Source organism: Lepeophtheirus salmonis, chromosome 13, assembly GCF_016086655.4.
Source record: "Lepeophtheirus salmonis chromosome 13, UVic_Lsal_1.4, whole genome shotgun sequence".
Lineage (NCBI taxonomy): Eukaryota > Metazoa > Arthropoda > Copepoda > Siphonostomatoida > Caligidae > Lepeophtheirus > Lepeophtheirus salmonis.
In genome coordinates this window covers 24826461-24852213 of record NC_052143.2, presented here as the reverse complement: position 1 = coordinate 24852213, position 25753 = coordinate 24826461, and the positions used below count along the sequence as shown (strand labels likewise).

General features: G+C 30.7%; 1 protein-coding gene across 11 annotated transcripts in view; it reads right to left on the bottom strand.

Annotated features, from left to right (window-relative positions):
• Positions 1 to 2508: 2508 nt before the first annotated feature.
• The window catches only part of LOC121128093 (glutamate-gated chloride channel), a 151678-nt gene continuing 128433 nt past the window's right edge, over positions 2509 to 25753 (bottom strand). For 4 of the 11 annotated variants that reach the window (XM_071892533.1, XM_071892530.1, XM_071892535.1 and 1 more), the window contains exons 2-9: positions 20546 to 20730; positions 14020 to 14087; positions 10360 to 10441; positions 7496 to 7522; positions 6373 to 6609; positions 4073 to 4523; positions 3903 to 4011; positions 2509 to 3842 (exon numbers count right to left, since the gene is read on the bottom strand). In XM_071892533.1, the coding sequence (XP_071748634.1) occupies positions 3600 to 3842; positions 3903 to 4011; positions 4073 to 4523; positions 6373 to 6609; positions 7496 to 7522; positions 10360 to 10441; positions 14020 to 14087; positions 20546 to 20708 (1380 nt within the window). In that variant the 5' untranslated portion in view covers positions 20709 to 20730 and the 3' untranslated portion in view covers positions 2509 to 3599. Of the gene's footprint in view, positions 3843 to 3902; positions 4012 to 4072; positions 4524 to 6372; positions 6610 to 7495; positions 7523 to 8171; positions 8199 to 10359; positions 10442 to 14019; positions 14088 to 20545; positions 20731 to 25753 lie in introns of all 11 variants that reach the window. The other 7 variants (XM_071892536.1, XM_071892532.1, XM_071892537.1 and 4 more) reach the window with 2 other exon arrangements.

Below are 25753 nucleotides of genomic sequence, written 5' to 3'. Positions count from 1 at the left end.
TTTTGTAAATGCCTTAAACCAAGACAAACATTATACGTTATATTGGATAACTAATTCGGAACTTTCAGGTTGTAAAAAAATATACTGTCACACGCCCAGTGCAAGGTAATTTCATTCCCACTAAGTTCATTTCCTGTAAAATTCATTCCCGGACATTTCATTCACACATTGAAGAGGCATTCTTAGTACATCATACTAAGTAAATATTTCTATAGTAGTTGGTAGTTTTTGTGTAGAGCTGTAGAGGAAGGGCTCGACAGTGGGCAGTCAGCATTGGAGAGGAGTGATGACTAGTGATGGATATGAATGAGTTATGGTCGTTATAGACTATAAATGACGTCATGATAAATCTTTAATAATGATCAGAATGGAATCCCGATCCGTGGATATTATTTATAACTTGGGAAATAGAAGTAAATCCCGTCATTTCTCTTCTTCTTGTTCATTGTCTATCAATACTCGCTCCTGCTCATCCATTGACTATCATCAATGTCATAATCTTTCCTTCCTTTTTTCATAATTCAAATCTATGGAAACCATAAACAAGTTTGATCGGGCCCCTCACTTTCTTCTCCAGGATCACTTACTCTCCCCTGCTTCAAGTTCAGCTCTGAGTTGAATCCTACAATAATCATTGTTATTCGGCATAGGATCATGCTGGACTCGTAAAAGATCTTTAGAATATATCTTTCATCCCCTTCTCATCCAATCACAAATGTTCAAAATCTAATACGTAGTTTTCAAAGCATTTGGAAGGCATCTGGGAATACTATTGCTACGGTCCATTGTGAAGAATAATTGACATTCATATATAGTCCTTAACTTCATCAAAAGGCCATGACGAGGATTGTATTAGAGTTATAGCCTAGATCAAGATGGGGATCGTACATAAAAGTCTGCATGCATTTTTGAATATGATATATAATATTAAATATGTCTAAATACTTGCCGACTGCCCACTGTTGAGCCCTCCCCCTACAGCCCTACAAAAAAACTACTAACTAGTGTAGAAACCTTAACCGTATGACGGACTAAGCATTCAGAGTGGGAATGAATTTTACAGGGAATGAATTTAGTGGGAATAAAGTTACTAGGAATGAAAATACAGAGAATGAATATACTTGGAATGAAATTACCGGTGACGCACACGCCCATAAAATTCTTTGCAATTGGCAATCTGAATAGTATTTTTATTAGTGATGGAATTGAGAATTCAGGTGTTTATTCTGAAATCCGTATCGGGATAATAATATTTAATTAGGGATGGCGATTCTTATTTATTAATGGTACTTAACCATTTATTACTTTTCTTAGATATGAAAAACTATTTTAATATTTGAAATTTAATTTAATTTTTTTTTTAACATTAAAAATTTTGAAAGCTGGGGATTTTTGAAATTTTTCAGAATTTTTTTTTTTTTTGTGAACATCATTAGATTTTGTAAATTTTTCTCCAAAAAGTTAATTTTTTTCTGAATAATTGCGGAATTTTCAAAAAATTTAAGTATATAATTGTATATTTGAAATTTTTTTTTTAATTTATTTTTGGATTTGTTTTCAAAAAAAATCCAAAAACTTAGCCCCCTCCCCTAAAAAAATATATATAATCATGTGGAAGCACCTGATTGAAAAATTGTTTTTTAATTATCGCATTGGAATCAACAACGGTAAATTTTACTAGAATTATATCGGAATCGGTATTGACATTCTTTTTAGAATCGTTCCATCGCTAGTTTTTATTTTTCAAAAGTTTTCTCATTATTCTTTAACTCTTGAGAACAGAATATCTAAATATATACATAGATACCACGAGTGGGAATGCTCATGAGAAACTAAGAGTAACTCGGTTAGGTAGTTTTAAATGTAAATCCTTGTTGGAATTAGAGTAGAATTGAGATTTGACATATGAATAATTCCTACCTATGAAATTTCTAGATACTAAGTGGGATTTGTGTTTATAACCCCTTCTAATTGGTGGTTGCAGCTAATCAAATAAAACGTTAGGAAAGCTAACATGCACTTCACCCAAAAATGTATCTGTTTTGATTTTGACTAAGCTGTGAGAGACCTTTTTTAAAAAATTGGATGAAAACGATAATAATTTCACTTGATTTTAAATTTAAGGCTCTTTCTTTTTTTTAAATTAAAAATAATAATAATAGAGTTTTGAATTACCTTGCTTAAATTTATGAAAAGTCTATCCTGATACATTTTGGTGCTCTTTTTATAAATTATCGAGCAAGGAGCGCAGGATATCGGATCAAATATTCTCTGTGCCACCTAGAACCGTCCCTGGTCAGGGTTAACCATCCAACTTTCGGTTGGTTTTTTTCATACCGACTTTGTTAGAATTTACAACTTTGTTTATAAATGTCATTACTGGAGAATATACGCCTTTAGAGCTTACACCTTAAATGGGGCTTACTGTGAACAAACGAATTTTAAAGACAAGGTTTTTAATGATTCCCTACGATTTGGATGAAATAAGTAGTTAGTTGATACTCCAGATTTTTCTCTAAAATGACATAATTTATTTAAAAAAAAACAAAGACAAAAGATTTCCCAATTAAATAATGAATCATCATATTATTATCAAAAACGTGTAATAATTAATTAATTAACAGCATACTATGTTGTAGTACTTATAGTAATAAATGTATGACCACAATACTAAAAATTAATACTTTTTCAAAAACAGCGATAATCTTTCCTTCCTTCTAGAAACATACACTAAAGACATAATTAAATAAGATTTTTATAGCATTAACATTTACTATTGAGAATATCAGAAACTGTATACAATTTATATTATTTAATATAGGTATGTTATGTGTATATAAAACTAACTATGAACCCATTATAATTAATATATAATGGTTGAACGTTTGTTTTTCTTCAAAGTTACAGAATGAATTCAATACACACATGACCAATACGAATAGACAAAAAATAATAATGAATAATGAATGACAAAAACGCATAAAACAACGGTTAAGAAACTCTTAAAAAGGAAAGGAAAAAAATTGAATTTACTTATGTACAATTTTTCTTTTACAGCGCGTAGACGAGCAGCAGGGGCATTAATATGCCAAATATATTTTTTAGAGCAGTGACAGCACCTTTGTTTCACTGATTTTAAAATAAAAAAATCAGGAAAAACTAATAAGTTAAAAATTATAAAATCAAAGCTGACTATAAACATTAATAATTATTAATTAATTAAGTGAATGTGTGCGAGAGAGAGAGAAAGGGAGAGGGAAGATGCTTAGACGAGTGGACATCTTGTCACAATTCTAATTTTTAGACGTCCAAGTGGGAAGGAAAGAAAAAAAAGAGAAATGATAAAAAATACAAAAAAAACAACAACAACAACATACATATATGTTTAATAATAACGTAAATCCCTTTCCTCAATAGGAAATAATAATATATTTATTTTTTGCTAAAACGTCGATCCAAATCTAATTACAAAACTTTCTTCTCTAAGTCTACATTAATTTCCCAGAATCCTTTCCAACTTTAATTCCAAATGTTTTTTGGCAATCTTTGACACCCTTTCCTTCTTCTTTAATTGACAAGTGATTAGGTTGTTTTTTTGTTTATTTCTTCTTACTGGTCTGTTGCTCTTGAGTGAGATAGTAGGACCAGTATAGAATGTTGAAGAAAGCAAAAGTACTGGGAAAGAGGAAGCGGGAAATGACATCAATTTTCTTCGCTCGAAATTGAAATCTTTGGCACCAATCGGAAATGGGATTTCGACGAACTTGAAGAGGAATCTCATTCTGGAGAAGTCCTCCGGGAGGTATCATAGGAGCTCCCTCAATGCGTCTCATTAGAGGATCCTTAAAGAGAAAATGCGAATGAGACATGTTTTCTGTCCTATCATAAGGCAATCGATTTACCATGGAGAGGGGAAATCCGCCATCTTCAATCCGTTCAGTACTGAAAGCGCACTGTTCCAACTCCCTTTCTTTGGCCTCTTTTTGTTTGGCAGCCCTCTGAGCATCCGACCTAAATAAAGAAGTAAAACGTGACTGATTTATATCATGAATCGTCATTGTGCTGTACTTACCGAGAGGCGTAATTCACGAGGGCGTACTCTAGAAGTGCACTGAAAACAAAAGTAACACAGACCCCGCACCAAACATCAATGGCCTTTGTATACGCAACTGGAGGGAGGGAGGAGTTGATGGAGGCCTGAGTTGTACTCATGGCCAGAAGAGTTGTGATTCCAAGTGAGACACGTGCTGGTACGGCTTTGTGATCAATCCAAAAGCTCATCCACGAGACAAGTACAATCATAAAACAGGGGATGTAGATCGTGAGGACGTAGAAGGAGAGTTGTCGAGCAAAAGTGATTTCCACTCGAAGACAGGAGTAAGAACCAGTGGCCGTTTTGACGTCGCAGTTATGATTTGTGAATCCATCAAGCTTGAATCCTCCAGGCAGTGAGAGATTCGCTACCATTTGAACGGGATTTGTTTCCTTCCATTGGTAAATGAGGTCGTTCATAGTCCAACCATCTAGAAAGGGGAACGAATATTTACTTAATGAAAATAAAAAATAACACCCCTATGTAGAATTCAATTATAATTCTACAAACATACATATGTGTGTTTTTATTTTATCCAATTTTTAAGAAAAACAATTTATTAAAATCTCTTAGTAAACCTTTGTAAATATACTAATAAGATATGAAATTCCGAGTTGAATTTTATTTATTCCCCCCTTCCCAAAAAATATGTAGAAAAGGCTCTATTAATGTAATGTGATGTCCACATTTATGATTTCCAAACGTGGTAGATACTTAGTACAACAGGTGCCTCGGAGTTAGTCAACCCCTTTTGACAGAGAATACACCTTTAAATGAAGGCATTGACTTTTTTAAAGAGAGGAAACCTTATATACATACTGCTTACATCATATTTTATAAGAATTGATAAAAAGGAAAAAGAGAGTTATTCAGAATTAATGAGCTAATTATGCTGTATCTGAGAACCATAAAGAAAAAAACTCAATTATTTTATATGTTAACCTGATAAAATCAGATATTAATATTATTGAAGGATATTAAATATTTAATTCGAAGGAATTTTACTTTCATTAAAGCTAAAAACAGTATAGATATATGTATAGAAAGGCAACCAAAAAAGTATGTCAATTGAAGGATAATTGATGTAATGAAGGTACACACTACAAACTCCCCAATTGAAGAAGAAATGTATGTAGGGGAAAGCCTTGGAAAAAAATAACATCTTTTTATTTTTTAGAAAGCAACAAATCAAAGAAAAAAGAGAGAAAAAGAAAGAAACAAAGAGAGAGAGAATGGAAAAAGTAATCAAAATAATCAAATTTGCACAATCATTCTATCTTTAAAGAGGCACTCAATGTCATTTGTTTTTATTATCAAATATAAAACATATACATATAACTGGCGAGATTAAAAATTTATATATTTATTAATTTAACATTTTTAATAATATCATCAAATAATTATGATATTTACTACTTTGAAAAGAACCATCAAAATTTGGAGTATCCACCTTTTTCTAAGACTGAATTTTAATCAGTTTTTTCAAATTGTAGGGCGTGGGCTGGAAGGGCTGTAGCACTCCCCGAATTAAGTTATTTTGAAATAAAAATTGGATAGTGTGTCTATAAGGTTTTTTTTATATTATATTATTTACATTTTTGATAAAGGTATAGTGTGATTTTTCTACATAATTCCATTGTACTTGCTACAAATGAAAAGTACAATACTCAAAATCATAAAATCAATTCAAACCTATAAAATTATTTCATATTCATAGATTTTCAAATCAATAGAAAAACAAAAATAACTTTTGTGAATACGTAATCCTTAATACTTTTTTGCTCAAATTATTTTTTTGGATAAAATAAAGTTAATTTAACCTTCTGAACATTTAAAAATAAACATTTTTGCTCTTGAAATAACCTTTTTCTAAGCTATTAAATTGAAAATCTAAACTTAATTTTAGTTAATGTTTGATTTCTAATATTGTAAAATGATCTTGTCAATTCTATGAACGTATGTAGCTATATAATCAAAATATAGAATGATCACTTCAATTTCAAGTCATATACATTAATTCTAATAATAGAATCCCTTATATTGAAATCTCAGTGTCTTCCAAATATGCCTACAGATCTTTGGAGACTAACATTATTTTAAAAAGCCAAAGAACAAAGTTGTATTATTGGATTTAAAGCTGATAATCCCTAAAGGTTTAGATGTTTAAATCGGATCCTTTTGCTATATTATTAAGAAATAAAACCATGGTCAAGATTGATATTAATATAAGTTGTATCTAAAAATAATATATATATAAAGATAGGAAATGTTGTACTTACAGCTCGCCACATCCAAATTACACGTTTGTTTGTCCAGAGGAAAAAGAGCCAAATGCATGGAACAGGCGCAAGTCAACGAGACTCGAATGGAGTAGAGCACATCTCCATTTGGAAATACCCGTACATAGAGATTATCCTGGAGGATGTTGTGAAAACGACCAATTTTTTCATTCCGAAAGAATGTGTCCGGCATCCATACCTTGCTTGAGTCAGTCATGGTCAAATAGCGGATTTTGTCTGTGAGGAAGGTGCAAAAGAGAAAAAAGGAAAAAAAAAAAAAAAATTGATGAATAATTATTATAATATACACGTGTATTGACAATTTTTGTATTATAAAAAAATACTTTATTTTGATAATTATTTAGAGTATAAAAACCAAATCAGAAAGGCCATTAAATCATGCAGTTAATGGCTCTTTTAAAAATCGTGCAAAATAAAGTACCCATTATTATTTTCTTTCTCCACTTACCTTAAGCCTATTTCTTATTTTTTTTTTAAATAATTTGAATTTAATTAACGTTCTCTCTTCGCTATTTTTTAAAAAATAACTTGAATTTAATTAACGTTCTCTCTTCGCTATTTTTTAAAATTCTTAAATAACTAGTTTAAATAGTTTGTACATCATTTGCGTGAATTTTAATTCCATTTATTTTTTATAAGAATTTCAAAGTAAAATCTCATATGAAAATTATGTGGGCACATTACAACGAGAGAAAATGACAGATCATTCATTATACTTTACTCTATTTAACACAAAAAGTCACAACATATACAAATAATAATAATAATGTAGTAAAGGTAGGTAGTAAAAACATGCAAAAAGCGTCCAAAATCGCAAGCCATCTATGTCCTATAGTATAACTGTTTCATTATGTTTGAAATTATTATTTATAAATAAGTAATATGTAGATGAAGAATAATGAAGGGGAAAGTATAGAGAGAGAAAATCACCCAATTTGATGACGTAATATATGAAGTTCTAAATAATGATTTGTATAATAGTTTTTTCAAAAAAAAATTATTTGACCTAAAAAATGATTATAGGTTCTAAAACAAAAGAAAATAATGAAGAAAAAAAGAAACGAAGAAAAAAAAAAGTCATTAAAAATCCATAGGAACCAACCTTTTTGAAAGAGGCCTCCAGATGAGGCTGCATCAGGATAAAAAGGAATTCTGATAAAACCAAATTTCACCCAAACAATGAAATTATCAAAAAAGTCACGAAACGATTCAACATTTTATGGTTAGATATGATTATTTGACTATAATGAAACATAGTGTGTGACCTTGATGGACGACCTTTTATTTATGTATGTGTGAATCAATCAATGGGTAAGAGACACATATGCATATCAAAACAGGAAAGGATCTGAATATGTGCCTGTACGAATAAGCTGTAGCTTGCCAGGGTGTGTAATGAAACAAAAGAGTATCTTTTTTGGGAAACAGTAACACAAAAATATAATATAATAATGTTAGTTATTAAATATATATATATAGGTAAATGACTGTTATGTTAATCAATCCAGCGTGCGCTTTCAAAACACATAAAATAAACATACATTGAGCCAAACATACAGAAATCAATTTGATTAACTTTTTTTGAAGATTGGATGAAAAAAAAGAGTAATATATGTATTATGTATATAACAAGTAACATTGAGCACTAAGGTTGCAGTAGTTAAGAAAATATAATAATGCATTTCTAATTAGACACATAGAAAAAATAAATAAATAAAGTAAAATTCATTCTCAACATTGAGTGTACATATGACAGTGATTTTTTGGAACAGGCCAACCTTTGTCAAATTTATCTCCTATTCGAGCTGCGAAAGGAAATAAAGTTCATTTTAATGTAAATGCTTTGATTCTTGAATAAAGAAAAAATAAAAAAACAAACATCTAAGGTTATGTCAGCCCTAATTTATTCGGTAGAGTCCAGTATTAGGACCCATGAGAACATGAACTGATTAAATAAATGAAGCTGAGTGATGTACTCATAGAATTTACTTTATCAGTTTTAGGGTGGATATACGGAACTGTGAGTGAATTGGACTCAGTCTTCAATCCTAAATAAGGATTCACACAACACTGCCCAAGCCATTCTCAAAAAATTTAACCCAGGGTATAAACTGTACTTAAAAACAGAGATGGGAGAACCTTCCTATGTATACCTATATATTGCAAATCCAAATACAGGGTTGCTCTCATCTAGTGGTAAACATTTTATTTTTTCAATTTTTCAGGAGTAAAATTTAAACGAAAGGTTTTGTCATAACATTTATTTAAGGAAATCATTTGAAAATAGGTCTCCCCACAATTTTTATTCTTTATGTGAGCCTGCACAATAACAATATCTCAATAAGAGGCCTAAATCCCTTGCAGGGCTTGACTATGTAGTCAGACAGACTTCAGCTTGGTCCACTCCTTCTTGACGGAAGCCTCTAGTGACTCACCACTCCTGTGAGGAGTATCACATACCATCTCCTCCAGACACGCCTAGATACAGTAGTCCAAGGGGTTCACGTCTAGAAAGGAGGATGACCACATGTTGAGGTCCCAAAAGTACATAGAGTTTTTCTCTCTCATGAAGGCCTGGGTCTTAACGGTGCTCCGTCTTAAGTGCAAACAAAGTTGTCCCCGAACTTTTCTCTGACACTTTATTATCCAGAAGTTTGATATAAGCACCTGCATTGAGCCGCTCCTTCCTCTCCACAAAAATGGGAGGGCAGACTTTACCTGTGCTGGCTACTGGATTTTTTGCTCTGAAGCTGATACATTGTTGTCTGTACGTTATGTTGTGACATAGCAGGGGTTTTTTTTTAATATCAGAAAATAGCATATTATACCAAATTTTGTTGGCCTTTAGAGAACTTAGAATCTTCTTTGCTCTTTCCAACCGTCTCGGCTTCCTCTGTTCAGAGAATGAATGTCCTGTTGTCCTCCTCCGTAATTTTGCACCAATGTAACTCCGGATTGAAAATAATAAAATGTGTACCCCTAGATAAGATCAACCCTGTGTCATATTAGTGGTTGATATCGAGTCTCAAGTATTCGCTGACAAGTAGTACAAGTTCTTTAATATGTGTATCCTATCCCTCAGATTTCTTTCAAGTTCATTTCTATCCTTTTTCTGTTGATCCGAGTCTTCAGGTTTTTTTAAGTTCTTTTTTATGTTCTCTATAAATTAGTTGTAATAAATTAAAAGTAATGGCCAAGACCAACCCAAATCTCAACAATTAAGTAGCATATTACTCATTGTTAATATTTTGCTACTTATTTTGACTCAAATGAAGTTTTTTCCCCATAAAAATGCAATCAAGTAATATTTCTTTTTCAAGAGATAAAGTTTAAAAGAACTGTGATATAATTAGTTAAAAATGGTCTCGATACTTAATTTTTGGGGCCAAATTAAGTCTGGAGTCTTTGATTTTAACTCAAGTCAAATTTCAAATCTTTAAAATACGGGACTCAACGGGATTTAATTTTGAAGACAGAAACATAAAGTCTTCAAAATATGGACTCGAATAAAAAATAAAAAACTCTGCATAAAATGAAGAGAAAATGAATTGCTTGCCCGACTTCATAGATTGAGGTGGAAATGCATTTATAATGATTATAGCAATTGTGAGGGATATAACCTCTATTGATTACAAGAATCTAAATGTGCCTTGTATACTTTTATAAGACATTGTGGTGTTATGTGAATTTTTAATGTTCTTGTCCTGATATATATATATATTTTAATTTTTGTATAGTTATGAAGCAGCTGGTTTGTTTATATTTTGACTCATTCCTTTAGTGCGTGGCTCATTCATTATCCTATCATCTGTGAGAGTTAATTGCAATAAAAAGCTTATTAAAAATGAGTCATTTTCGTTAATTAACAAAAACATTTTTATCATAACAATAATATATTAAATTTGGTTGTTTTCTTTTGTAACAAGAGACACAAATACATATTGAAATCAAAGTCAATGACTATACCTTCCATGGAGAGAAGTTTGTCCTTGAAGCGAAGTCTTCCATCGTTCCATTGCTGTCTGAGAGTAATTTGAAAACTATATTCCTATAAATGAAATAACAGTGAATTCAAAAGTGAACGAGGGAATAGTAAGTCTAAACACATATATAAATTGATGTCTAAAATCCCTCACTATGAGACCTCTTTGACATGGACTCCCCTACATACTGGCTTATAGGTAATGTTTCTTTTTCTTTTTCAACACTCTTTGCAGAGACACAAGAAAGCCCTTCGTTAAAAATAATGTGTCAGTTTCGAGTGAAAAGCGACGGGGAAAAAATATAAGAAAAATATTAATATTTTATTGGCAAATGGTACCAATATTAATATATAACAAAGGCACCATTCTCTTTCTTTATTCCTTCAAGATTAATAATAGTTATAATAGTTGTAGTTATGAAAAATAAATGTAACACCTGTAACTGACATTAAAAGGATATTAAAGTCTATCGATTGCTGATAAGGATTGAAATATGTGTATGGTAGAGAGGGGAGGAGAAACCTTAATTGGGGATTTTATATTGATACATGTGTTGGTAGGGAATACGTAGTTAGATTATACGCACATAAATCATGATATATTGTTGTTTTTTGACCAAATAAATGCCCAGCCATGATGCAAATATTTTATTACTTTCCTTTTGATACCCCCCCCCCCTCCCAACAAAACTCATTTAAGTGACTTTTTCTTTAATAAGATGGACAGATAAGTACAATAATGACTTTGTTATTAGATGTAATCATACCTCCTATCAACTACTTTTTCTTATCTATGGATGTACAAATTCTTTGTTATTCACGTCGTTATTTTTATATATCTCATAACCTTTCCTCTAAAAAGAAACAGAAATAAGGCCCGAAATCAGTTGTTAGTAACCGGACAATTCTGTATAACTATGGAATTATTATGTAATTACTGTTGATATTTTTCCCAGCTTACCAAGATTTTATTCTTATTTCATCCAATCAATGTTCTAAACAGTAAAACAGGGGAAAGAATCAGAAAAAATTACAGTTGACAACAAAATACAGAGTGTAGTTTTTTGTAAATGAGGTAAAGTCGTGTGTTGTTGAGTAATTAACAATCTTTTATTGATAGATTTGGAGTGGTTTCTAAAGATAAGAGAGTTTGAACTTCAATTTTCACATAATCTTGATGAAATATTTGGTGATATCTAAAGGGAAGGTTGACTTTTATATCATATTTAAAAGTCACTGAAATGAGACTCTCCGAAATAAACAGACATGATTAAAATCAATTTATCTACATAGCTTGTAAATTATAATATGGAAAAATAGGATTTTGAATAGAAGTAAATATGCCGGTCAAATTTTCAGATGCAAGACTTTATTCCAAGATAATTCATTGCACTATAATAGTGTAAATTTGTATACTATAATAAAAAAAGTGAAACTTAAAGGATAAAAGGTTTGCGGAATACTAAGCTTTATCTGACAAAAATGTAGTACGTTTAGTTATTTCAATTTGAATACGGAGCAATGCCCTGTTACGAACTGTTTTTTATAGAAAGATAATCTGCCATATATATTGCACAATAATAAAATTTTAGCAAGTAGCACTTGATGTCTCTAACATTTTGGAATCAAACAATCTGTAATCTGTAGGAAAAAAATACCCAAATTGTTTTGTATACTGCTGTACCTTATCAGTTTAAATAATTACTCCTCATATTTGAATTTTTCTTCCACATGCTTTAGAAACTGTGCTTTCATATATAATTTTAAGTTATAAATGTATGACATGAAGGGCCCAATAGATTGATATTACTGAGTAATATTTTTATTTATGCCCCTTCAATTGGTTGGATAGACTTGCTCTGATGAAGTATAAGCAAACATTCTAGTAATACAAGGAACCCATGTACATTTAATATATTTTCTTCTCTTGGAACGATCGAGTATCGAACCTACACACACGGAGTGACTAATTAAATGATATCCATATATATTTTTATTGTAAGATTCAATAAATTAAAGAAAAATAACTGAATTTAAGTGCGCTAATGAATTATGGACATCATATGTCTAGTTAAAATTTTTAATACATTGAATCATGCAATAAAAATATCTGTTTAATTGTTTTCTACTTAATAAGGGAACTGATTTAAAAAAATTATATAACATTACCCAAACAATATTTGATTTAAAATTATTTATTTATCTATCAAAAAATATCACTTCATAAATATTTGGAAAGAAGGATCGAAAAAGGTTGAAGATTAATCTTTTGAGGTTTATTATATTTTAGGTACAGCTCATTTCATATCAGGGATTAAGAAAAAGATGAAGAAAAAAAAGGAAGAGAGGGGAAACTCCCTATCATACATACGTATATAAATGGTTTAATGTTACATTAAATGAGTTTTGAATCTTGGATCATTTCTTACCTCGTTTCCTTTCAACTCTATTTTTCTCCTTTTTGCTATTCAAAAGGCTTAAAATATCATTTATTTTATTTAAAAAAAAAATAATGTATTTGTTCGGCTTGGAGAGTCACTGAGGGGAACGAACGAAGAAGGAACTTTTTCTAAACATATGCATTTAAAGGTCTCGTATACTCATAAATAATATCTCTTTGAATTTATTCAAACAAATAAATGAGGGAAATATGGTCATGCAACCAACCAATAGAGCCCAATCAGTGAAAGGCATTCTTTTTCTTTAATTCAAATTTGTGGGTTGCTGGAGAAAAGGAGTAAAAAAAGTTGAGTTCTATACTTGTTAACATATTTCAAATGGTATATCTTAATTTTGTTTTCCCCAAAAATAGAAAGAAAAAGGGTCAATTCCTTCCAACTATTGCACTATTCTTCAAAAAAGTGTAGGAAATTGTTGTAGCCTCTATACTAACAACTGAATTTGATAAAATACTTTAGGTGTACAATTCTTTTCCTAATTCATTTTGTAACAATTATGTAGTTTAAATGCTAGCTTTTACCACATTTTGAATTGCTATTATTTATCAGCAAATAAATGGAAATAGGATTCATTAGAATGTTTCTTCAAACAAACTTTTTATATTGGCACTTCATTAAAATAATAAAATTAAAAAATCTTGTTAGTCAGTAGATTGGACCAAACTTTTTCTATAAAACATTTGATACCCTAATAAAGAAAATATAAAAAAATAGGGTCTCATATTTTCAAAATTTAGACGTTGCAAGTCCATTGGTATCAGCTAACTATGAACATAAAACTTCCTTTTTCATCTTTTAAATGATATGATAATAAGACTGAAACTTTTCAAATATCATTTCTTCATCAATATGCATCAGGGTGACCTCAAAAACAGAACACCCTATTGTCCATACTATATGAACAATTGTTTATATAATAAATTGTTATAAAAGCAGATATTATAATATAATAATAAAAATTATTACTACATATGAGAACTTAATAGAAAAAGAAGAAGAAAATTATAGAATTTCGATAAAACCTATTTGTAGAAATCTTACAAATATGCTACATCACTTCTTTTACTAGAGACATCCTTAATATACATTTAACATTTTTTTATTACATGAATAAACTTCATAATTAGAGGTTAAGAAAGTAGATTTGAGACCCTTTAATTTGTTCTTTATGTAATTTCATCTTACCATTTTGACGTCGTCGATATTTGAGAAACTTCGAACGAATATATTGACTGTCACAAGCGATGCCGAATCTAAAAAAAATATAGTACGAATGAATAAATGGGACAACATACAAGGTCGGGTAGAGGTCAAATATAATCAACGCGGCCTTTTCATTTTTTAAGTTTGAATTTTATTTTTGATATTTTTTAGAAATAAAATTTCGAATTATTAATACGTGAGGCTCTTATTTTTTTACGTTCAAGTACAAGAACCAAGATCAAGTGCCCTTAATGCCCCCTTAAAATCATTCCTAACATAGATAAGGAAAGTTGTATAAAGTTATAAAGGATCTGTTAGACTAACAAAATCAACGTCATCAATAAAAACATAAGTTGTGTATACATAAGTCATTATATCCTAATTGACATGAAGCTAAAGACAAAAGAAATATATTTTTTCTTGGAATTTTTTTTTTAATCAGTTGGAAAAAAAAGATAGTCACTAAATCCCTTTATATATTTCTCTCTTCTTCCATTCTAAAAAGACTCACAAAAAATAATTAAAATTCTTTATTTATCTCTTGTGGAAATGTATCTTTTTCTTATTATTACTTTCTTATATATATTTGTAAAAGCAAAGCTTTCAAACCTTCTCCCCCCTCTCCCAATCCCTCCCATATCTTCAAAAGGAGTAGAAATAATCCGTCCATGAAATTGCGGATTCATTTGTAACATGAACATCATCATAAGATTACCAATATGAGGGATTTTTTCTTGAAATATAATTTCTTTAGCCTTCTTAATTCCCGCTCAATTAACTTTTCTAGCTACTTTCCTCCTCATTCACACTCTTCTCTCCTCTAAGTCAAAATTGGTGCATTAAGTATAGGTAAATAATGGCTTTTTTCTTTATATCAATATGAAATAAAGAATAATGAATAGTAGAGATCAAAATTTGTCTAAAATAAACCAATTATTTTTTAAGGTGTGCTATATATATATATATCATTAAAATGTCTCATTTACAGATTAATATACATCCCTTCTCCCCCCCTTTTCTGCTTGGAACATTCAAAAGTTGTACTTGACAAAGTTTGATACCTTAATTATAGTTGAAAAAAATCTTACTTTCCTCTCAAAATTGTACATTTTTAGGCGGCTAAATTTTTTTTGGCTTCTAAATAGGGTGTTATGAGTCCAAAATTCTACCTTTCATGTTAATTAGTGTTTGATTTCATAGTAAAAATATTTTACACCTTGTTTTTAGGATTTTCCTATTTTCTCAAGGATAATGGTCCTTCTTTTTGTTTAACAGCCATCACTTTAACTATTGTTAAATTTTGATATGTTACGTTTAATATAACAAGGAAATTCTAAATTTTTCAGTGCAATATTTTTTCCTGATATGCCAAATACTAAAAAAAAATATACAGGCATGGGCAGCAAAACGTGTACTGTAAATTAATTTTGATTTTTTCATTAATTTTAAAGAAGACAGACTTGGCTCAAGCAACACAATAAAACATAGAGGTATAGAGAATCATTATCATTTCATCGATTTCGTCTCCATAGGAGACTTCTTCAAAAATAATACTAAAACAATGTTTCTCAATAATATAGTAGGGCTTAGTGATTATTTTTGACATTCGGGTTCAGTCATGCATTGTGCATGAATAAAATATTAAAAAAAAACATTTCATCATCTCGTTATGACGAGCAAGAAAAAGAAACCAAAAGGCAGCGCCTCTCAGATCTCTTAGTTGCTGACGTTGTGATAGTGAGGATGATGGACATTATGAAGTGCTCCAGGATCCTAGTTTTTAAGGTGACTAGGATGAAGAATGATGAGAAACCCTCTTGAGGAAGCGGAGAGCACATTTTAATGAAGAATCCAGAGTTCATTTCCAGCTAGACGAAGAATATCAAGGAGGACCCCACTAAATCGATGAATCACCTCCCAAACGACTTCTCTGTGCCTGCTAGAACCATCAAGAGGTCCGTGAAGGGCGACTTGGCATTTTACCCATGCACAAAACCCCACATCACCTTCGAAAAGAGGTCATGAAGGACAGTATGCTCAAGAGGTAAATAGGTAAAGATATTCCCCAGATTTGAACTCACTGGACTCTGCTGTGTAGGGCACTTTGAAGAAGAAAACCAACGAAACTCCACACCCAAAGCTAGACACGTTGAAAGCTGCCATATTGGCAGCCTGGGACAAAATTTGTCATTAACTCCTGCGTTGACGTGCGAAGGCTTTGATTGATGCTAAAGGTGGTCATATTGAATGAAAAAGTCTGCAAAGGCAATCCTTAGAAATTTTTTTAAAATGATTATTTTTTGTAAATTTTGAAAATGAAAAAATATTGAAGTATTTGTAAAACAACCTCTCAAGTATACGTTTAGCTCCCCAAACCTGTAGAAAACTGAACACATTTTACGTTTTAAAATCCCCTGTAACTTGACAAAAACGCATTGAGAAGTCTCAAACTTTTCCTAAGTAAGTTTTTTGATATTTCCCAGGAGAACCAGTTTTTGATCATAGAAGAGTGAAATATTAATCTGAAGCTAGAGAATCTTTATGTATATAGATTATCAAACATAGTTATGTCCAATGTTGGTTCTTATATGTCTGATTTGAGTATTTTTTAATAATATACATGGTGCGGTAACATATCTGCCTTTTTCCAAAAGATAATAAAACAAATTTTATTAATCATATTTTTTAAATTTTGTTTCATAATTTGGAATATATTGGAATACGATGTCTCTTTTTCAATGACTTCTCACTGAGAGATTGTAGAGGGATTCTTACTTCATAAAAAAAGATGCAACATTAAATTAACAAAAATCTGACTTTGTAGCTGTGGAGTCGATTACATAATTAGTTTTGGGCGATTTAAAAAAATCTTTAAAATGTTGGATTGTTCGTACAAAATAAGGTTTTAATTACCTGATTTGAAGAAAACGCAATAAATATTTTAGAATTTTTGCATAGATCCAAATTTAATTAAACCAGTTTTATGGAATTATATACATATGTTCAAAGAATTTCAAAATGGAAATGAATTGAAAAAAGCGTTTCGTGATAATTAAGAATTGAAGCAATTAAGAATAAACCTCGAGAGCTAAATTCCCAGTAGTATAATTTGCTAAGATATCCAGTTAACCCAATTTTTGGCAATATTTATTTTCGACGACAAAAACACGTTCCTCAATACTCCAACGCATGATAGTACCTAACTGTACTTGTAATAAAACTTTAGAACCTCATCTCTAGAATGAAACCACGAATTTCCCGCTACTAAATTTATAGCCTGATTGATACCCGTTATAAAAAAGGAAGTTAAGTTGTCGCATCCTGTGCGTTTATATATTTTTCATTGAAAAGGAAGGAACCGCAAATGCTAATTGTGGCTTTTTATGAAAAGGGAGGAAGGAAGAGAAAGAAAGAGGAAATGGAAGTTATTTCAATAATAATAATATATATTATTTCTAATATACTCATAAAGTTTATTAGAGATGGAACAAAGTCCCCCCTCCCCCTCATTTTCTTCTCCGTTAATAGAATAAATGAGTGTGAAATAAGTTGAATGAACCTCTCTTATTGTCTATATGACAAAAATTGTTTAAAGTATGGCATAGACGAGATCGATGATATTTTTTATAGTTGCATTATGATAACTATACTTTAATTTTGCAGGAGGGAACATTTAAGTTTATAGTGCGCGTGTGCTCAGGAATGACAAAGAGTAACACTGATTTTTTGCTGAGAAGTTATAATTATAAGTCCTTGTTGAACACATCAGTGTAATTCCTGTCTTATATATGCTGCTCACAGCCAATTTTATCATAAGTAAGCTTCTCACCTTTCAAATATTTTTCAAATTGTCAAGGTTACCAATCTCTTTTTTTTTTTTTTTAAACATCCAGGTCATATATTTTAAAACTCTAACTATGACGTATATACGGATAAATCCAACAAGCATCAAAGCCCCAACAAATAATTGCTCGTAACGCAAGAACAAAGTTCATACCAACTTTTTTTCTCATTGACTTCTTAATAGAGATGAGATCTAAGAAAGGAAAATCACCCCCCTCCCCTCCAACTCAACAACCCTATGGGAAAAATCCTTATAAAAATACCGATGGACAAAAACAAAACAAAAAATTCCAGTTTTAAATTTTGTCGCCATTAGTTCTGTTTTTGAATGGTTTGCTGAAAAATGGTTCAATAAAAATCAAACCATGCCTCAAATCCTTGTTATATGGCTGAATTTAAAAAGTAAAATACTGCACTTTAAAAAAAAAAAAACTTATTAAACAGTATATTGATATTTAATCGTGGGATTTTATAATTGTCCTCAATAATGAATTTACTTCCCAACTAACTGTTTTATATGAATTATAACTGAATTGGGGAGTTTTGATTAAATAATTTTGACTTATTAACTTAATCATATGTTTTTCTCGATGGAAATGGTTGTCCTTGGGGAAATTCGTCATAATACAACTTAATAGATTCATTTACTTTTGTATAAACACCCCCATGTTTCCTAGTTTCCCAAAAACATGGGGCTAATTTTTTTATAGAATCGACTTTACCTTAAACAAAAATAAAGGATACAAATGATATTATTTGAATGATTGATTATTGTCTGTTCATATATGAACATTTTTTATTCATATTTGTATTACCCTTTTAAAGAGAACTTCCTATCTTCAGTCGACCATAATAGATATATATTGCTTTCTTGAGCGTAAATATTGACCGGATGTTTCATAGAAATCTGAAACACTAATTCAATAACCAATGAAGGTTGAGTGATTGAAATTAATTCATTTTTCGATATATTAATGCATAAACAATTAGATATAAAACAAACACACATGCGCTCTCTAGCTTACGTACAAGTCGAGAACGAGAATCCTTGAACGTGATTGACAAATTTACATTCGCACACTCCAAGCAGTTCGGCGTCACCATCAGCAAGTCCAAAACGTTGGAGAGGAAGAAGGGCTCCTTCAAAAAAGTTCAAACTGGACCCGGAGGAGTTAACTAAAAAAGCCCAGACCAATCTCCTTACGTTCATGAGGACTCATGAAAGAGATCTCGGAGTTTCCCACAAGACTGTACAGAGACCTATAAAAAAGGGGGTGGAAATAGCATTGTGAGGGTGGATAGGCAACTTTTGAGAACAGCAATGAAAGAAACCCATCTCTTCTGTTACAGGAATATTTTGAATTAGTCTTTTGAGTTCTTTTGAACCCTTTTTTGACACTTGTAGCCCCACTACAGTCCTGATGCAAACCTCCTTGACTAAATCTTTTAAGCGCATGTCGAGGAGAAAGCCTGCAGTGTCGGTTATCCAAACACTGAGGTACTCAAAGCCACTGTCAGCCTAGATTGGGACGCAATGACATAGGACTACATTTGCAGTGGGTGCTAGGCCTTCTGTCGCCGCCTGGAAGTATCATTATTACATTAATTACATTAGTTACATTCATGATTAAGTGAGCTCAGACACACATAGTATTGATTTTGTTGAAATTATACTGTTAATTAATAAATTATATATTGTTGGAATTTAAAATTCAAAGTGTTCAAATTTGTATGCACCACTCTTTACATACAAATAAAAGAAACAAAAACACCTCCAATACTCTAGAAGTCTTACCAATTCATAAATACATTTTCACATAAAGTGAAAGAAAAAAGACAGAGGCTGTACTTATGGTTAGGATCGCAAATCCTATGTATTCTTTTAACATGCCAGTTTTGTTGTTACTCATAAGTTCATAAGCTCAATATTTTTTGTTCTTTCAAATGCTGTTATCATTATTAATTTAATAATTAACTATAGAACATCAACAAAATTAATACTATAAATAGATGATGCTTGAGTACTAATGTAGCCTCCTTAGCGGCAATTATGGCTTCCAGGTGGCACGAGCTCAAGTTTTTTTTTATGTAACTAATTGCTTATGCTTTAATATATCTAAGGATATATTAATTTCAATCACTCAACCTGTATTATTTATTGAATTAATAAGCATTCAAATTTTAATGGACCGCAGTACTGTACTATTGATTTTAAGACGTTTGAGAAAGATTATACGTCTTTTTTATAATTTTTTTTTCGGAAAAAACGTACTTTTATATAGGAAGACCTTCTACAAAAAAAAAGTTTATATATAAGTATAAGTATATAGGGCAGGAAGGTTAAATATGTTTCTATTATAATGGCATAGGTGTGAGATAATGTTTTATTTATTCTATTCAAGGAGTTGTGCCCACTTTGATGATCCAACAAAGAAGGATAATAGTTTCAAAAAAGTGCCAAAATTTTGCTTTTATTATCATAAAACTGTATTTCTTTTCTACAAAAATCCCTTTCCGTCCAATATATATCCTTTAAACCTCATTCAACTCTATGATATTTACATAGGATTATACAAATAATGGATGGAGAAACATAAAATTGAAATATTGGACTATCTTGAATAGTCCTTTTATACTTCAACTTTTATTTTTAGACGATTCTTACCTGTACTATTTAAACCACTGGGGCGTATCCTCTTATCATATACATCAGGTCCTAGAACAGAGTCCAATATTTTCTTTTCTTCTTGTCTATAATTGACTTCTTTTCCAGGGAGGAATCGAGAGTGTGTAAAGCCATCTAAGGGGCGCATGGCACCTTGGCCCATATTGTAAAGAGAATTGAGCCCACTGAAAGAGAAAATAAAAATTTATATTAATCTATGTTATGTACAAATTTTAAGAGTGAGTCTATTTTGAAATAAATGGAAGTGCCTTTCGCTGTTTCTTATGTCCTGGCCATATTCAAATGTTGGAAGGATATCCAGTACTTAACAGATGAGATTTGGACGAAAGGAAATTCAATCTATTTCTATCCAGACTTGAATACAAGATACATTATGTATAATATGTAAAATATAGCTTCAATTTATGTATTTCAATAAAAATATATATGTCTGTCTTTTTGTTAAATGTAGAAAAAAATTAGAATAAATATAGAAATCTATTAAAACTAGAAGGGACACTTGATAGAGCTCAAATCATATATAATTTTTTCTCTATGTTGATGTCAAAAATTGCACATTTTTGTGCAATTTTGACATGTTTAAATTATTAAAGTACGAATATCTATGATATCAATTTGTTCAAAATTACGTATTTTCGACCTTTTTTGTGACTTTGAATTGTAATCTTAATCTTGGATTTTTTTCCTATATGAAGTAAATTTATTAAGGCTACATAATGAAACTTATAAGAGCTCGGTACCTCAGTATGTTCCAAAGCTACTGTCGATTATGTATTTCTAACGTTTTGTGCAACCCTAACATTGAACCTTGACCCCTCAAAATTTACTGTGATTATATATAATCGTCGTTCAAAATTGATCCGTTTATTTTGCTGTAGTCCTGGCGACGAAGAGACCAACAAAAAAATAACCTCCGTCCACACTTCATTGTCCAAGTTAAAAAGGCCAAAATCAATTCTACCTAAAGAATAATTGATGGGAGTTGTTCACAGTCTTAAAACAGCTTTTTAGAGTCCAACCAATCAGTAGCAATTAATAATAGAAACCATGGGAAGCTTACATATAGAGTACATTTTTGTTTAAGTGAGCTAACACTGTACTATATATTGATGAGAATATTATTTCTCCGTTAATTATTACACTTCCAGGACAGGAGCGATTGATTAACTTAGAAAAGGATGGAATGGACCATAGTTGTTGTTTTCAATCCAATGGCAAATCCAATCTTCCAATCTTCGTGGAAACAAAATCCTACTGCAAATAACATTACCTATATATGACTCATTTGTGCATTTACGAGCACATATGTATACTACTGATACACATCAAAGACAATTTATTTGGAAATAAGTATGTATGTATTATGTATACTCATGTAATCATAAGTAGTATATATATGCTTACAGCATGAATTTTTATTATAAAATATTTTGTACATTCATACATATATTCTCATCAAGTCGTTGTATTTATGTTATATATTGCTTTGATAAATCGATCTCCATATTTATATCTATATTTTCTTATATATGCAGTGCACATATATATTATATTATTTTCTTGAGAGGAAGGAGAAAGGAAGAAATAGTTTGATGAAAAATCACAGAACCTCTCTTTACCCAATCTACACATAGATTTAATGTATCTATTAAAAAAAAAGGCCATTAGACTTCCTATTCAATAAACTTCTTGGCACATAATCTTATTTTATTCATCTTCTTTTTCTACTCCTTTAGGTTTCAATTCCCTATTCAAAGACTCTTTCTCTGGAATAAAAGAGCCTCTATGCGATTTTCTTCTTCTCTTAATAAGTCTCAAATAGTCTTTTATCCAACTTTTGAAGAAAAAAGGTCTCGTATACGCACATTAATGTGTCCCCTGCTTCAATTATCATCCCTGGTTACTTGTTTAGTGCAGGAAAAGAGGCTTTATAAATCATAAAAACATACATACTTCAGATTCCAAGGTAATATCGTATGTTGTGAAAAATAATAAATAAACCTGAGTTGTCATGATAAATGGCTACTTTCTTTTTCCATCTATTTTTTTTTTTTTGATAAATGTTGTCCCTGTTTTAAGTTTATATTATCTGCATCTCTTTCCCTCGGCTTTCCATTACTTTTATTTGCCTGCCTTATTTTTCAATTAATAAGTAGACCTCTGGTTTTGTTCTTATATGTAGGGGAGGTATAAGACAGTTGCAAAATGGACGGTGACAACAGGATCCTTTTCCTAAAAATCATATTAACTATAGCTACAAAATTTAATAGAAATAATTAAATCAGTCAACTTTTCTTTCGGATATTGGATAAAAAAGACTCTGTAGGAGTAAGACTAAAAACTAGTTATTTATCCTTCAAACAATATTATAGCATCTAATTTTCTTAATTTATAGCTCAAATTCAATTTTGTAAACTGTTACAAATGTTTTCCAAACATTTGTTGTGCAGTCTTCCTTAAAAAAATAATTCCCACAATTTTGATATCCTTTCCAGTTCCGTTCTATGTAAGTCATAAAACCGTGTCCAAACCTAACACAAAAATCGTCCCATAGAACACATTTTGCTTAATAAAATCCTCGCCACTAGATATTTGCAAATGACGTATTTGTAAATTTATCTTGGAAGTGCAAACATTCAATATTTCACAGAGATATAAATGGTGTTAATTAAACAAATTGGCAAACGATTCTTCAACTATTTGGTCTATTTCAATAGGTAAAATAAGAAGATATTCTTATAGTGGGTAAATTGAAACACTATGGTGTAATCTAGAGAATTTTTCAACCTATTTGATGTAGAAACATGGAATTTCTTTTGGGCCTAGTTGGGAATCAATACATATTTTCTGGTAGGCATTACAAAGATATTCAGTAATAGGAAAACTAGCTGATTATGAGCAAAGAATGAATTAGTTCAAGAGTTCTTCGGGAGTTCTTTGTCATAGATTTAAGTAGTTAATGACCTTTAGAAGATTTATGATGGGGGTTTTCAATAGGTACGTTGTTCAGTTTTATCTATTTTTATAATAGCATTATTCCTTTATCATGTGAAAATTGTAAAAGATTTATGAGAAATGTCCTTTTTCTTAAATAGTGACTTATCTTTGTATCGATGCCATATTTCTCTTTTTCTCCCCTTAATCCTTTAAAACAACGTCCATTTTCTTTTCTCTCTCACAGGCTATGCATAAATATTTCATTATTATTATTTTAGCTGTTACCAATTTAAAATACGGAATTTAATTAAAATATTTTTATTAGCAGAAACAGGGAGAAAGAGTTAGAGAAATTGGTTAAAAAGAAAGAAAGGCAGACTGTTGAATGAAAGCAAGGCTTTTGCAAAAACATTTGTTGATAAATAATCACTTTTATATGAACATTTATTTTATATTCGTCAGTGTAGATATAGTTGATTTGTACTCGAGTTGAACACGTTAGATACCCCTGATTTGAGTATTGATTGTTTTTTATTAGGCAAAATGGATTCTACTAAAAAGTGGTGTTAAAGAAAGAAAAAGTTGTCACAGAGTTTGGGAGAAAAGGGAGTGAGAAATAATAATCATATTAGGAAAAAAACATATATCATTCAGCGTCCCCCTTTTGTGTCATCCCAAAGAGGGGAGGATAAAATTTACGCAGGTCACAAAAAAAAAAAAAAAATAGGGTATGGAAAATTTAATTTGTTTTTCAATATTTCACAGTAAATCTCATTGAACAGTTTATATTTATAATATAAGTATGTCTGAATTCCCATAAAACAAAAGTTTTATGGGAATTGAAATTTAATCATTTTTGAAAGGATTATGAAATATTTGACATCCAATTTATTATTTATTACATGTGAAGTACACAAATAATAGACAATTTTGTATAATTTACAACATTACAGGATAAATATATTTTGAAATGAAAGGCCGGATGATAAAAACCATGGAATTAGTTATTTTATATGGCAAAACACACAAATGGCATATGCATAGCAGAGCATTTTCATTGTTTGAATCTGCGTATTTATAAGTACAAAGTGGGGACCCAAAACATGCTATAGCATTTAATAAAGGTTTTATAATCATTCTTTTTTTGTACGAGACTTCATTACCTAAACAAACGACAGCTGAAACAAAAATAAATAAGTTTTGTTTTTATCTCATGCATTTAAATTTAAAAATGTTGGAGAAAAAAACTAAAAAGGCAACGACTGTTTGATCTCCTTCACGCCTGTTTCAGTACTGAGAAGTAAAGAGAGACGCTTCCATCTCCATCCAGACTGTCTACAACTTGAGAAAGACCATTTAGTATGGGTATGGTGTTGAAAGATGTTTACAGACAAGAAGGCCTAAAACTTCTGCAGCAAAAATATGGCTGACTTCTGGCCTGCCTCCATGTGGCCCTCCTCCAGACATAACTTTTGCAGTCTCGGAGAATAACGTCTGCTGCATCCTTCCTCCAAATTTGGAATTGCTCCAAGTTGCAGTCATGACAGCGTGGTACACAACGAACACGCCCTTCATCATCAAGAGCTGCTAATCTGCCAGCGTGTCGATACTTTTATTGCTCGTGAATGAGGAACATTAGTTAAGAAATATAGCTCAATATATTGTTTAAACATTTCACAAATTGGTTTTGAGTTATCTTTTCTTGCTTCCATAAAAATCACGTTTATTTGTAAATTTTGATGTATTATAGGAGGTTATGATCTAACAATATTAATATTATAAATTGCAGAAATTCACTCTAACAAAACTATTAAAGTGCTTTTTCTGCTTAAAAAACATGCATAATGTCAAGGATAAATTTAAAAAAGTATGCCATTGGAGGAAAATTGCAGCACTTGTCACCACTATCCCCTTTGTATGAGCTTTAAACTTTTCAAATGCTTCCTCCCTGAGCAAGTTTTGAATTTGGATACTACAGAAACTGATGGCAAAATAATAAATATTACAAATAATATCAGTTAAAGGAAAACCATTAAAAAAACTGACTGTATTATTACGAAAATTAAATGCTCTTTTAAACAACTATTTTTATCGCTCAAAAACAGTTTTAAAATAACGTTTAAAAAAAGTTGACAATTTTTTTGATATTTTTGTGCTTGACCCCAATTGATAAAAAATTAATAGTTCTAGCATTTGAATGCTCGAGCTCTCCTCAGAATTTATTTTAAAACAGTTGAATAGAGTATAAAT